We start from the raw sequence: 14,794 nt of genomic DNA, 5'->3' as shown, positions 1-14,794 counted from the left end.
CAAGCAATAATAAAAACAAGATGAATGGTTACAACTTAAAAACAAAAATAAAATACATTAAAATAATGGAACATTAAAATATTAAAATGTAGCCTCATCGCAGGAGGAGAAGGAAAAGAAAGGGGGGGGAAGAGAGAGAGAGGGAGGGAATCAAATTGGCTCCAAGCCAAAGGCCAGGCAGAACAACTCTGTCTTACAGGCCCTGCGGAAAGAAATCAGATCCTGCAGGGCCCTGGTCTCAAGAGGCAGAGCGTTCCACCAGGCCGGAGCCAGAGTTGAAAAGGCCCTGGCTCTGGTTGAAGCCAATCTAACTTCCTTAGGGCCCAAGACCACTAGGGTGTTGTTATTTATGGACCTTGAGGCTCTCCGTGGGGCATGCTCATCTTCAGCAAGATGGTGGCTTCGTGTGCCTCCAGAATATACCCTGGGATTATGTTACAATTATGCAAAAATCTCCAACTCAATAGATTCTACATTTTACACAACTTTTATGTTGGGAGTGGGAGAGGCACAAAGGTAATAAAAAATAAAAAAATCAACTAGCAAGTACAAACTAAAGTTCTTACTCAGTCAGTTTGGTTTTGGCATCTGTTGTAGCTGACAGTGCTTGTGAGACTTGGAAAACAATTCCAGACAGGGCAGTTACTTAATGTTTCTAAAATCCCAGGAACATCCATTTAAACTCTTAACTTGCTACAAAGTATAACCAGATCCTGGAAAAATAATGGATTTTCAAATGAAGTGAAGTGTTTGGTTCAACCAAAAATACTTTCCATTTCCTCATCTACTCCAATAACAAAAACGGTGTCCATTCTGAGGTGTCTGACATGCACTTTTTTTAACCCAGCTGAGTTGTAGAATGAATCAGTTGCCTACCCTTTAAAAAGTCCTTGAAACTGTAATACAATTGGCACTGAAACTAGAGAAACATATTTTTCATGGATTGTGAAGCATTCACAGTGTTGTTTTTAAAGTTTAGCTTCCCATTTCTCCTTTATTTAGTTAGGTCACAGATTTATTGGATGGAAAATTTCCCTTTAATTTAGGGGTGGCTAATCTTGGCCATCCAGCTGTTACTAGACTCAAACTCCCATCAGCCCCAGCCAGCATGGGCTGCAGCCCAGCAACATCTGGCAAGCCAAAGGTTAACCACCTCTGTTTTAAGCAAAGTCCAATCCACTGTAAGATCAATGCGATTGAAAGGGATTAGGAAAGTGTTCTCATCTACCTAAGTGGAGTTGTTCAACAGAGGCCTGCATGCCTTCACACATATGACAGCTGAGTCTAACTTTGGAAAGCAGTCTCTGTTGATGATTCTTCTCCATCGCCCTTCTTCTGGTTGTTCTGCATCTACAGAGGGGGGTGAATATAGGTGATCATTTACCAAATGATAATTGACCACACTGTATGTGACCATCAGTCATCTGTATTCTCCTGAGAAGAGATGAGTCGCCACTTTCCAGAAGAGTACACACTTACCAGATATCCCTTGTGTGCACACCATGATAAGTTACTACTCAGCTATTTGCTTTCAGCAGTCTATATAAGAGGAAGGACACCCAACCACATCAAGCTTATAAGCAGTGTGCTTTAATTACTGGATATCAGTTTTAGGCTTTCAGTTTGGGTGAGTGAGAAAATAATATACACCGCCTGAAAATGCTTTCTCCTGGCACTAGCAAAATGTTTAGAACATTATTTTTATAGCTAGGTGTTCCTAGAGCATCCAGGAGTTTAAGAGCCAGAGCCTAATAAGTTAAATTAGCAATAAGTTAAATTAGTTGTTGCTCAATAGTATTATTGTCTCAACAGCAGCTAGTGGAAGGTAGGTGAGAAGAGATAGGTGTCATATCAATATGCAGCTTCTGCAGACTGTATGGCATCTTCTGAAAGGGAACAAGAAATTGAGGACAGTTACATGAGATCTGGAACAAGCTCTGGGTAGGTTGTCCAGGCCGAGACCTAAAAGCATCTAGGAGTGGCTTTTCCAACTACAGTGTTGCAATGACTGATATGTCTTCTTTCAGAATCACATTTTCTATGCTGACAGGAGAACTTCACTAGGTACAGGTCTTCCCATCAACTTGCAGTGATGGATAAAGATGGACATCATAGAAGTCTCCCTTCTATGCAGACCTTAAAAGGGCAGGATCTCTCTCAAAACTGACAGTTTCAAAAGTTGTTTGGAACAAATATGCATACCACAGCTGGGTTTGTCTGTGTGCTAAACTGAAACATGTGTCTTATTGGAAATCTTCAATTGTGTTTCATCAAATGTGGACTACAGATATTTCTTTGTTATCTCCCAAAGGTGTAGAAACATTAAAAAGATGAGTGATTGCATTTCACCTTGGATATGAAAGTTTTTCCATTCCTGTGAGGAAATCCTAAGACAATCATATTTTTTTATCCAGGACTTCTAAGAATGGAGGTTGTCAACATGTGAATCTCTGTCTCTGTTGAAAAATACCCTGTGAATATTCTAGATCTTTTTGTTGGGGAATCCATTTCCTTTGTCTTAGGAACGTGTCAAGGAAGTTGAAGTTGCAAAAATCATCCAAAGTAACCAATGTCTGAAAGCTGTAGCTAGGTTTTTAGTTATTTATGGCTTATGCCCAGGACTTGGTGTGAGATGTAAGTGCTATTAAACTAATAATGACCCCAGTGCTATCAAGTTCAACACATATTTATGTGGGGAAATTGCCAAGGAAGTCCAGTAACTTTTGAGTTCAGAAAAGGAAGCTTCCCAAAAATGACGGGATTGGTAAGAAGGAAGCTGAAAGGGAAAGTGAAGCAGGTCAAATTTCTCTGTAATTCTTGCTAGATACTCTACTCAGCTAGAATGTATACTGCAGACCAGGGCCACAAAGAGTAAAGGGAGCTATCTGGGCACAATAAGGCTTCCTTTGAAAAATAAAAGTTTTGTCTAAATGTAGGGAATAAAAATAAATACAAACTTTGACAAAAGAAATGAAAAAAGACAATAAGGAATGCTGTGAAAAAGTACATAGAAGTTTTCAGTCTTTCATGATAGCAGAAGCTGAGGTCATCCAGTGAAGCTGTATGTTGGAAGTTTCAGGACAGATAACAGGAAATACAGTGCACTGTTACTGTGGAATTCAGTCTTAAATATGTTATGATTTACATCAACCTGAATGGCTTTAAAAGAGATTTAGGCAAATTCATGGAGGATAAGGCTACCAGTGGCTACCAGTCATAATTTACAAAGAAAACATTTAAATAGCTACCTTTCTACCAGTAGGACTGGGAGGGGGCATGGGCGTGGCCAGGATTTTTGTTAGGGGGCAGGCTTTTGTTAGGGCGGTAGAACCTCAGATAGCATTGGGGGGCAGAGGAAGGAAACAAGGTCTGAAGGGGGAAAATATACAGCCCTTCATCAAAAGATCTCAGGGAAGTTCACAGAATAAAATACAAGATAAAAAACAGCTTGGTCCAGCAGGACTTATTCAGTGGTTGACTACAGGCCCTCAGCTGAGATACCAGCCAAAGAAAAATGCTATCCTTCTTTCCTTCCTTTGATCCTTGTTCTTTTCTTTAACCATCCAGTTTGTTCCGTACTGGAATAAGATTTCTGAAAATAACCATGAGAAAACCATTGTGGGTTGCTGTGGGTTCCCTTTCTTTGTCTGCCCTTCACCTTCCTTTGCCAGCTCAGTTGCTGACCATTCAAGTTAAGGTTGGAAAACATTTGAGAAAACCCTTCTTTTTATATTCATTGTTTGAGGAAGTCTAGCATTTTATTTGCCTACAGCCTTTGCAAAAATAGTCTGTGTTGTCAGTGGAAGTTTCTGTAAGCAAATTCCAAACACGGGGGGTTCTATAGAAGACTCTGCCGAGGAGGAAACTCCTCATGTACTGGAAAAGTCCAGTACATAAACACCTCTAGATCCTGACCCAAATCTGCTGACTTAGGTAACCACAATTTGAATATGTCACAAAATCATATGCATACTGCAGTTTGCTGTGTTTTATTGGGAAGAGGGAAGGGTGGACTTCCCTGGGCCTAGGTACTGAGCATCATAATTTTGCATCATAATCTTCCATGCTTTTCTCACTGTAGTAAAATACCATACTAATTATCTGCCTTTTTTGTAATAAATCTCTTGTCACTACTCAGTTCAGTGCAAGATCTTTTGTTTTTCTTGTTCATATGGATTCCAGCAGCAAGGTCCGCACATTACACTGAGATCACAGTTTAATGTATTGTATTCCCAAGCAACAATAAAAGGGAGCATGTGGTAGCCATTTATGTTTGCCAGATGTAGATAGGATCTTGCAAAATGATTTGTCTCCAGTGCACTTCAAAGAAACATCCTGACCCTTTATCACTACCATTTATTCTCTTCCTGCTTTGATCTGTGTAAACTAATTTAAACTAGTTTCTTTTCACATTTCACAAGATTTCTTACTCTGTAAACCAGCCAAATATCAAGCAGAAAGAAAGTGGTTTGTTTGTTGGTTTGTTTGTTTGTTTGTTTGTTTGTTTGTTTGTAATGTGGGTTGGTTTTTTTGTAAACACATCATAGCAATTTGAGGATCTTCAGCTTAGATCATGCTTATTAATGCAGCAGTTACTCAGGAATAATAGCTCCAGTGATCACTTCAGTTTGTTTGTTTATATTTGTTTATATGATCAGGATATAAATCCAAGTACTGTACAGTGTAAAAAAAAGGATGCAATTCAAAGTTCTCTGCAAGCATGGTAAACTGAAAGTGATCTAAAGCACAAACAAGTAATTATATGAGAATTCGTTTCATGACACTCATATAAAGTTCCCTGTAGAAGTATTTGCTTCCTATTATTGGACACAAAATAAATAATAATGGAAAGGTGTTTTTTTATCATAGCAGAAACAGTCTGCTGTACTTGGACTTTTTTCCCAGTGAATGTGGGTGTATGGTAATATTTATTTATTTATACATACATACCCCACCCACTCTGGGCGGCTCCCAACAGAATATTAATAAAAAAGCGACAACATCAAACATTAAAAACTTCCCTAAACAGGATCTTAAAGTCAGATAGTTGTTTTTATATTGTTAAATCCAGACTTGGTGAGAGTGGAAATCCACTAACTGAACAACTCTGTTGGAGGAAAAGTGGGGAGGCCATATTTGCCAATTTCCCTACAGCCCCCAATGCCCAACTAAAACCTGCTACAGAGGGTTGTGGAGAGGCCATACCAGAGGGTTGCACGAGGCACTGGCAAAAAATCACCTTGTCTCATTATGTCCAACCCATAAGAACTTTTCTTCAAGTGGTCTTTTGTGCAATCACAATTGTAGTATCATCATCCGTGCACACTACACCTTACCCATCAGAAGGCCTTGGAATTCTAGTTCAAACCATGGGCACAGATGCCTTGGGGAACTACATTTCCCAAATACCTGCTGCCTTGGATCATCCTAAGTCCTGGAGAGGGAGGCCTCATAAAGAGGCTTCCAAAGAGATGTTCCTTCTCACTACCAGGCTGAATCTATGTTCAGTCTAGAAGTCTAGAAAGATCATAACTTGGTGGTAGACCACATGCTATGCAAACTGAAAGATGCAGGTTCATTTCCTGGCATCTTCAATAAAAGGAATAAGGCAGCAGATAACAGGGAAGACTCCTGCCTGATACTCTGGAGATAAACCACCAGTCAGATGAAACAGTAATGGAATAGATGGACAAGCAGTCTAAGCTGGCATATCACAACTTTCCTACATTGCACTTATGTTCAGAATTGTATTTATTTACTAGATGTAAATAACTCCTTTTCAACTGGAGTCCTCAGAACAGCTCACAACTTTTATGAAATGCAAATTGATATGTAAAAAGCCAAACAAAATGAGTGCGTCTGGAGCAGGCATCTGGTGTCTGTCTCCTCCTTGTATCTTCTTCACAGGGTAGTTGGTACTAGGTGGCCTGGAAGGTAGGGAGGCTGTCTGCAGCAGGAACCCCATCTTCCCCTGCCTCCCAACAGAGAAGCTGGCATTAGGACTTAGATGTAGATCTTCTGCTATGCTAGGCCCTAGCCTCTCTTTCTTCAGCAACTGTTCAGAACATATGCAAGTATAATAATTACCTGAAAATCAGAATTGTTGGATCATCATCAGTGTCCAGAGTCTACTCAATATTACTTCATATTGAATCTCAACTCATGTATACTTCCTGGGGGGGGGCAGTCAGGCTATAACTAATATTTGGTTTATCAGTAGGATTGTACCTATTAATATCTTTACAGACTGGTTATAGTATTGTCTTTTTTTACATTTAATAGAACAAGTATCCTGATGTTGTAGTACTTCCCGAAGGATCATCTGGAGATTACATGATCTTAAGAAGTGCTAACCTTCCTGGGTAAGGAAGCTTTATGATACACATTAATGAAAGTTTTTGATGAATGGTCATAGTTATAAATTATAAGTGGAATTTATTTATTTATTTATTCTGTTTACAGCCTTTCCTTCCTTCCAAAGGAGGCCAAGGCAGCAACTGCATAGAAACTGACATAATGGACATAGTGGTGGTAGTTTTTCAAAGGTTCACAGTATTGAAACATGATGACACAATTTGCTGTATTTGAAACTGATGGCAATAGAAATATTATTGATTGAGCAGGAACACATATTTTAGCAGGGGAAATTTCTCAAAATAAAATCTCTTTAGAATCTGCAAAATGCATTTCTTCAAAATGCAGACTAAGGTGAGTTTCATAACTTTACCTGCTTCAACATTTGAAAGTAAAGTAATGATTTGGTTCATAGTCTTCGCTAAAAAGATGTTGAAATCCGCAAAGTGGATTTACAATTTCTAGCATTTCTTATAAAGGCCTCAAGGCCATGATAAAAGTCTAGTACCAGAAAGTACGCACCCTTCATTATTTTGTTTGATAACTCAGTCATTGTAAGTGCCCTTCCATATTCCATAGTGCACTTCTCCTATGAGCCAACCTTCCTTTACATTAATAAATTGCAATAGGTAGGTAAGTCTTGGAATAGGAAATTGCTTTCATTGCAACTGACCTTGCCCAGCATTAATGTGCCTTAGCAGGATATGGATGAGGTGGTAGTCCTGGTGTACAAAAGTGTGCTTAGCAACTACACAATTGGTACCAGGCACGTCTCTTGAAGGGGTAACTGTAGGGTTTTCCTGCCTCTGAAAGCAGCAGCCCAAAGAGAAAAGGCTGAAAAAGACTTAAGAGCAAAATAACATTCTTCCTTAGCATCAGAAATTCTGCAGCAGCAGGTATACATACGCCTAGTAGTGTGTATTTGCTAACTGCAGAGTTTTTTGCAATACAGAATTTGACCTCTGAAGCTCTGACATTTAATATCATTTGCCTTTTATAGACTTGAGTTAATGATTGTTTGGAAGATATATGTAGACGAAGAAGGAAAAGTTACACCAGTCTTGGATCTCCTCCACAAAATACCAATGTCAGGTATGCTTACACAGTACTGTATAAAGTATTTCTTTCCTTGTTCCAACCATTTACCGTATTTTTCGCTCTATAACACGCACCTGACCATAACACGCACATCGTTTTTAGAGGAGGAAAACAAGGGAAAAAACATTCTGAATGAAACAGTGGATGTATCATTTTTGTGCTTCATGCTGTGGCCACAGACATGTGATCTGATGGTGAATTTGGGCTGACCCAATGCAAAAATCATGAGAATCCCTGTGCATCCATGGTTTGTAACCACGTTTTTGCACCATTGCAGCCCCAGGCAACAGTGGGTGCGTGATTTTTGGGGGGCAGGCTGTAGCCATGGACATGCTATGTGCTCTGATGGTGAATTTGGGCTGACCCAATGCAAAGATCCTGAGGATCCATGTGGATCCATGGTTTGTAACCACGTTTTTGCACCATTGCAGCCCCAGGCAACAGTGGGTATGTGATTTGGGGGGGGCAGGCTGTAGCCATGGACATGCTATGTGATCTGATGGTGAATTTGGGGTGACCCAATGCCAAAATCCTGAGAATTCCTGTGGATCCATGCTTTTTAACCACATTTTTGCACCATTGCAGCCCCAGGCAACAGTGGGTGCGTGATTTTGGGGGGGCAGGCTGTAGCCATGGACATGCTATGTGATCTGATGGTGAATTTGGGGTGACCCGATGCAAGGATCCTGAGGATCCATGCTTTGTAACCACATTTTAAGTGGGGAGAGAAGGAAAAACAAAGAAGGGACATTAGAGGGGTGTGCAGAGAAGCAGCTGGCTAAGAATGCAGGAGAGGGATTTAACGGGAGGGAGGAAAGAAAGGCAAAAGTTTCCCCCCACCCAAGACAGCCATCCATCTCTCTCTCTCTCTCTCTCTCTCTCTCTCTCTCTCTCTCTCCCTCCCTCCCTCCCTCCCTCCCTCCCTCCCTCCCCCCCTCTCTCTCCCTCCCCCCCTCTCTCTCTCCCTTCCCCCCCCTCTCTCCCTCTCCCCCAGCAGCACCGGAGCTTGCCTGGAGGGGAGGGGCTTTCCCTGCTCTTTGTTCCGTTTCAGCAAACACAGCAACGAAACAGAGGAGGGTGGGCAGTAAGACCCTGAGGCAGAATGCAGGAAAGCAGCCGCTTCCTCTTTTCAGGTTTCGCTTCTCCGTGCAGCGTGCGATTTGATTTTTGCATGATTTTTCGGCTCCAGGGACCACACATTCGCTCTATAACACGCACAGACATTTCCCCTTCCTTTTTAGAAGAAAAAATCTGCGTGTTATAGAAGGAAAAATACGGTAATTCCAGCTTCATTCTCTTTCTGAAAGTCTTCTTGCTTTGCATTCCTGAAAGTACATCCTGCAAAACATTCATTGTCTTGATAACAGTATTCTTTTGGCAGCACTTAAAGACAAACTACACAATACATATTAATAACAAGAAGAAAGTCCTCGTTCGATTTGTTTTAAATAGAAAGCAACTTATTTAGCCTTTTCTCTGCAAAGAAAAAGCATCTTGGAGACACACACACACACACACCCTTCCTGTTTCTCTGCCCCAAGCTGCAGCTTGCTGAGATTAGCTCAGTTTAGTTTAATGAAGCCCCCAATGGGTTTAGTATGTCACACTTGCATATAATATGTAGTTCAACAAAATCCGCATCTGTTTATTAAATGCCTACAAAGACTTTGCTGGCTAGTTCAGTTGGTATGTGATGTTCAGCTACTTTCCTCCTGCTTCTTGGCCCTTATTATTCCCTGTAGGCTATCAGATCAAAATAGTAGTACGCATGAAGCCTTGACTACTGCTTCATTTGTGACTTTCTTGTTTAAGGGGAGTAATCTCCACTGGATCCACTATAATACTACACAGTTTAGGGAGGTAGTCCAAGAAGGAAATTATTTAAGCCACCAAATAACCAGTTTACTTCTCTGTTTCAGTATTTTCAACTGAGAATGTAAGGCTGGGGACCTGAAACCCCTTTTGAAAGTCTGATTTTTAGTAAAGAATTGTAAAGGATAATTGTCTCATTCATTACCTATCAACTTACAACTAATGGGGGAGGGAGATACTGGGTTGCAAGTTTTCAATTCACTCAGTATAGGCTCTCTTCATCTTGCCAAACTTCCTACATAAACAGAAATTCAAGACCTACAGGGTTTAATTACTTTCAACCAATAGCTGATTTTCTCCATATTTAGTTTGAATTGTCCCCAAATTTAGAAATGCTTGAATATTGGTATTGAGTAGTGTGAACTAAACATCAAGTTTGTTTGGCATTTATCCAGAAGAGCAAAAATATTAATTATAAATCTCCTGTATTGAAGGAGTGGAATCTCTGTGACACAGAGACTAGCCAATCTGACAAGAAATTTCAGAGATGGCAAATAATGAACACACATTTCAAGAGTTTATGGTTGCCCCTTATTACAACTTGGCTATTAATATCTGCAATTTCCATTATACATTTATTATTTTTATAAAAAAGTAACTGATCTAATTTTGCTTGTTTTAAGCAGCAGCCCGTTCAAGCATCTAACCAAGTTATGACCCCTTTTCAGGTTGGATAGCTCTTGGGGGCTGCATTTTAGCTGTGGGTGGAGTCAGACCCTAAAGCAAGAACACGCACCCACACAGCCCATGTAGATCAGTGGGGGGGGGCGGTTTCATTCATCCCCATTGGAGTGAGGAAATGATGGAAAAGAAGTGGGGGGGACAGGGAGATCATCTTTTCTCCACTCAATTTCTTTAGACCTGCTATTGATTTTCAGCCACTACCATTTTCTTTAGCCAGATGCCCAAGATTTCCTGTCTTCAACACCTCATTTTCCTTTTTCTTCTGTGAAAATTCTGGCAGTGTTGCTCCTTAGGCAGTTTGGCAAAGCCACAGAGGCAATACAAATTATAAATATTAAATGTTTGCAACAGTTGGCAAGTTATAATTAGATAATTATGATATGGCATGCATCCTATTGGTTATCCGTTAGATGCCCCCTACATCGATTTTGGACTGCAAACTTTACACTGAAAATCATTATCAGGAAATTAAAATTTAAACCATCCTGGGGTAATATACAGAAGCCAGGGATTGATTCACCCTGTGAGGCTACTATGCAACTTCGTACGGCATACCTAGTTCATCTATTTATTATCTTACACTCAAGCCACATTCTTGAGTGTGGAGGCAAAGTGTCTTTAAAACTACCAAAGCTTACCAAAGCTTAGAATAGGACAAAGATATATACAGTGATAGACATGCCAGATGTTGAGAGCAGACTATATATATTTAGTGTACCTATAGGCCTGTGCAGTTGGGGTAGAACTGATAGTTCTAGTGTCCCCCCCTTTTCTTTAGGGAGCCTACCTTCAAGAAAGTATCCAAGCCACCAAACCAAAATATCCTTCCAAGCCCATCTCCCAGTTTGCAAAGGGTAGCATAACCAGCATAATCAAAAACTTCAGACTTCTAGGGAAATAACAGGAATGCACTCCCACCATCTACCTCCCCTTATAGGTAATCCAGTAGGCAACTAAAAGTACATAGCCAGGCTTAGTTTATCCACACCTGAGAAACAGTACAAATCCTAATGACACAGAGGTAGAAATGGGTTGTATACTGCTAATGTAAAAAAGTATTTTCTTCCTAAATACAGATGAATGCATAAATTCTGGACCTCATTCAAAATTGCAGTGCTAGACCATTTCAAGTCATTATAGTATTTAAAGTGAATTGTTAACTCCATTTTTTTCCTCTTACAGTGGTGGAAGCTAACAAGTTTGCATCAGATGCTCCGTACTGCTTCAGAAGTCTACTACATGTGCTTGGAATACAAGCATGCATTGAAACACTGATCAAGTCACTTTGCAATGATAAATGAATACCAGGACAATAAAATATGCATCTATAGTTTATTGAATATAAACATTAAGTTATTTTTCATTTAGAAATCAAACCCATAAAACATGCTATCTGTACAATTATGGCACATATATATATAAATCATCATGACAAATAAATACAGCCATTTTAAATACAAAATGCCAAATAGATAAGGGAATTTTATTTTTAAAAAGTTAACTTTCTGAATTGAAGTGGTTTCTCCCCCCCCCTTTCAATAGCATTTCCTAGAACCTCTTCAGATCGACCTGGTAAACTCAAGTTTATTAAAAGTGACAGTTTCTGTTCACAGCTGTATATGTAACAGATTCTTAGATTAGAAATGACACTGAAAAGTTAAATGAAAAGAAGTTTCAAGATGCAAAAAACTTCACTCAGTAACGCAACTGCTTCTTTCCTCCATCAGTGATTAAAGGCAAAACCAGGTTTATCAAACCTTTCATAAAATAGAATTGTGAAATTTTAATTTACAATGGATCAGAAGGCATAGCTACAATTTACAAAATGTAACCTATTTATTTTTAGTCCCAGGATTGCTTATAATGAAAATAGCAAGGTCAAGATCATTGACCCACATACAACTTATCCCATGTACTTGCTGTTTTTTTGCTTTCCAAGTTAAGTAGCACAACCATTTCAAAGGTCTCCCTGCTCTTTTTGAGTGCCGCAACAGTATTTGCATAAAAGCAAGCTTTGTAGCTGTTCTCAAAACGTGGAACCTAGTCCTCAAGCAAACCCCTTAAACAGCAATTTAACTCACTTGACTCCCTGGCCCTAGATTATAAATGTAGAATTTTACCTACTTCTGATCAGTTAGTTCTGACCAGAATATGCAAAATCAAATAAGCATTGCTGCACATCTATTTGTGCCATTGCCTTGTTTTGCTTATTGCTTCAGGAATATGGGAATGACAGTCTTCCTTGCAGAACCTTTACATACCAAGAGGAAACCTGATATAAGATATTACCTGACACTTCAGTCAGCTAACAAATTTCAGTACTGACTGTAACCAACCATTAGGCATAGCAGTTTACTAACTTCAACCTAGTTATAGGTCTTATTCTAGATAAATGCCTTAACCTGCAGTTGGGCTCCTTGACATCCTGTGAATTGAGGTCTGTAACCTCTATATAACCACATCTTATAAATAAGCTGTACAGCTATCACAAGACAGTTTTTAGAAGTAATGGGAATGACGAGACACTAACAAAATCATGTTCTGTGTAAGATGAGAACAAGTATTCAAATTATACAAGTTTTGAAATGTTACCATTATATTTAATGTTAACTGTAGCAGCTTAATTGGTAATGGCAAGAGTATTCTTTTAGATTTTTAGGGATAGATACTGCACCTTAAAAACAATGAATAAACTGGATCACTGATGACACACACAAAATGTCAGTTAGAACATAAATGTCTACAGTTAAATACAGATACTAATTTTTGAATGGCTAAAGCAGCTTAAAATCTGGGTTTCTCACAGATAGCCTTCACCCACTTCAAGTATCTTGACACCAGGCAACCCCTATGAAAGTTTCTCCTGTTCTACAAAAAGCCCATGACATGACTCGCCTTTCCAGCATTTTGAATTCAGAGGCTCAAGTCACACAGCCAGAATAAGAACAGTAATATTCCTATACAATAAGAGAAGCCTATTGCCATTGCACAGCACAGTGGGAAAAGAGTCTGAGCAGATGAGCCCTGCAGCCTGCCAAACCTGAGGCATATATCCTATTATCTGTATGCAAGATAGGGCAAGAGACAGTAATAATCATGCACAGGCACTTCTAGAGAAAATGCTCCTTGCTAACTAATAACTAATGTGAGGTAAGTTTCTAATTCATAGAGTTCACTTTGAGGAACATCTCAATTAGCAATGACTTTATTTTACCCAGCTCTGGGAGAGTTGCAGGTGTTTAATGTAGAAGGGGGAAATCAACAAAATATTAAGTACAAAACTTATCACTCATGGGCAGGGATAATAAAGCCACTCTTTAACTTCACAAATGCTTCCCACAGCAGCAAAACACAGGATGGCTTGCTTTACTGGAAGGTTTCTGTATATAAATGAGGCACATGTATAGTTATTTTACATGGAGTTAAGAATATCGGGGGGACAATTGAATGTAATTGTGTTAACACTGGACCATTTGAAAAAGCTTCATAATTAAATCGTTCTAGTGAACTTTTAAAAGCAACACCTATTTGAGTAAGGAAGAGCTGGTTTAGTTTGATAAGGCTGTTTTTCTCTATATCATTAAGTTTCCTTTGTTTTGTAAGTTTACTTGAATGTATTCCAATCGCTTTTTTAGAATGGCCACTACAATACCATTTTTGGAAACAACCAAACTCATATTTTGTCACAAGACTAAAAAATATTAAGATTCAAGCTGAAAACCTAGGCAGCACCATATATCCACTCTCCAGCTTAATAACTACTTTAAATAGGAGCTGGTTCACTTTTACAATTAATTTGAGCAAGTGCTATTCAGCAGTTCACATACTATTGTTTGCAAAGTTTCATCTGCAAACCTCATAGGAACACTGGTTCCCTGCACTGAAGAATTAAATTCAAGACACTCACTTCTCTGCTTCATACAGTAGTCATTTGATTCAAACTTAACTACTTTCCAAGCAACCAGTTTACTAAGGGTTTGTAGGGTGCATATGTCTGTCTAACTCTTTTACCATAAATACATTCCTTCAAGGTAGTCTGAGTGGTATTCTGTGTTTCTGAAAGGCAGATAAATTTAAAGCACAACTGAAAATAATAGAAAACCAACATAACTTAATTATTCCCATTCTGTGTTTGATAAATATTTAGCCAGTTACATTTTATGGAGAAGTAGTGTGCAGTCTTCATTTTCTTTCAAGAGATTTGACATCACCGAGTCGTCTTTGGCCTGTGTGTTCTTCAAATAGAAGTTTACTATCTTCCTATCAAGTTTGTACTGATGGTGAATGCTTTCATATGGCTTAAGGTCTAGGTCCAAGACGGAGACGGAAAAGGTGAATCTTGATTTAGAAGTTAAAACCAGTGGCCTCTGCACTGCACTGTAGTTTGAATTTAAAAAGAAAAGTTACTTCTTGCCCCAAGAAAAAAGTATGACATTAATAGACTTTTAAAAATCTTCTACACATGAAAAAGTTTACCCATTACCTAATCATGACCAGCTTCAGCTGATGCTGCATTTTTGAAGTAGCTGTGGTCTTAAATAAGATACAGCTTTTCCAGTCCAAAATGTGGTGGAATGAAAATTTAGTTGATCATGTTGATCATTTTCCACCTCAGTTTATGCCAAGCATCCCTAAATTGTTATACCACCAACACTGCCATAAAAATGAACTGCACTGAGATGTTAGCAATCTGCTTACTTGAATTTAAGTCACCATTTTCACCAGATTATATTGCATCAGTTATAACACAGGGAGAATATATAGTATTAGTAATCATTTCCCTAAA

The 14,794-nt window shown here is 39.0% G+C and overlaps 2 protein-coding genes across 6 annotated transcripts in view; one reads left to right on the top strand and one right to left on the bottom strand.

Moving 5' to 3' along the window:
- CENPP (centromere protein P) overlaps positions 1 to 11,354 on the top strand; it is a 165,977-nt gene extending 154,623 nt beyond the window's left edge. For both annotated transcript variants that reach the window (XM_083726869.1, XM_083726870.1), the window contains exons 7-9: positions 6,283 to 6,362; positions 7,355 to 7,446; positions 11,191 to 11,354. In XM_083726869.1, the coding sequence (XP_083582995.1) occupies positions 6,283 to 6,362; positions 7,355 to 7,446; positions 11,191 to 11,309 (291 nt within the window). In that variant the 3' untranslated portion in view covers positions 11,310 to 11,354. The remainder of the gene's footprint in view (positions 1 to 6,282; positions 6,363 to 7,354; positions 7,447 to 11,190) is intronic.
- IPPK (inositol-pentakisphosphate 2-kinase) overlaps positions 11,327 to 14,794 on the bottom strand; it is a 35,694-nt gene continuing 32,226 nt past the window's right edge. For all 4 annotated transcript variants that reach the window (XM_083726824.1, XM_083726825.1, XM_083726826.1 and 1 more), the window contains one exon: positions 11,327 to 14,385. In XM_083726824.1, the coding sequence (XP_083582950.1) occupies positions 14,160 to 14,385 (226 nt within the window). In that variant the 3' untranslated portion in view covers positions 11,327 to 14,159. The remainder of the gene's footprint in view (positions 14,386 to 14,794) is intronic.

Source organism: Podarcis gaigeae (assembly GCF_964106915.1).
Source record: "Podarcis gaigeae genome assembly, chromosome: 2".
Taxonomy (NCBI): domain Eukaryota; kingdom Metazoa; phylum Chordata; class Lepidosauria; order Squamata; family Lacertidae; genus Podarcis; species Podarcis gaigeae.
This window is presented reverse-complemented; position numbering and strand designations above follow the sequence as displayed.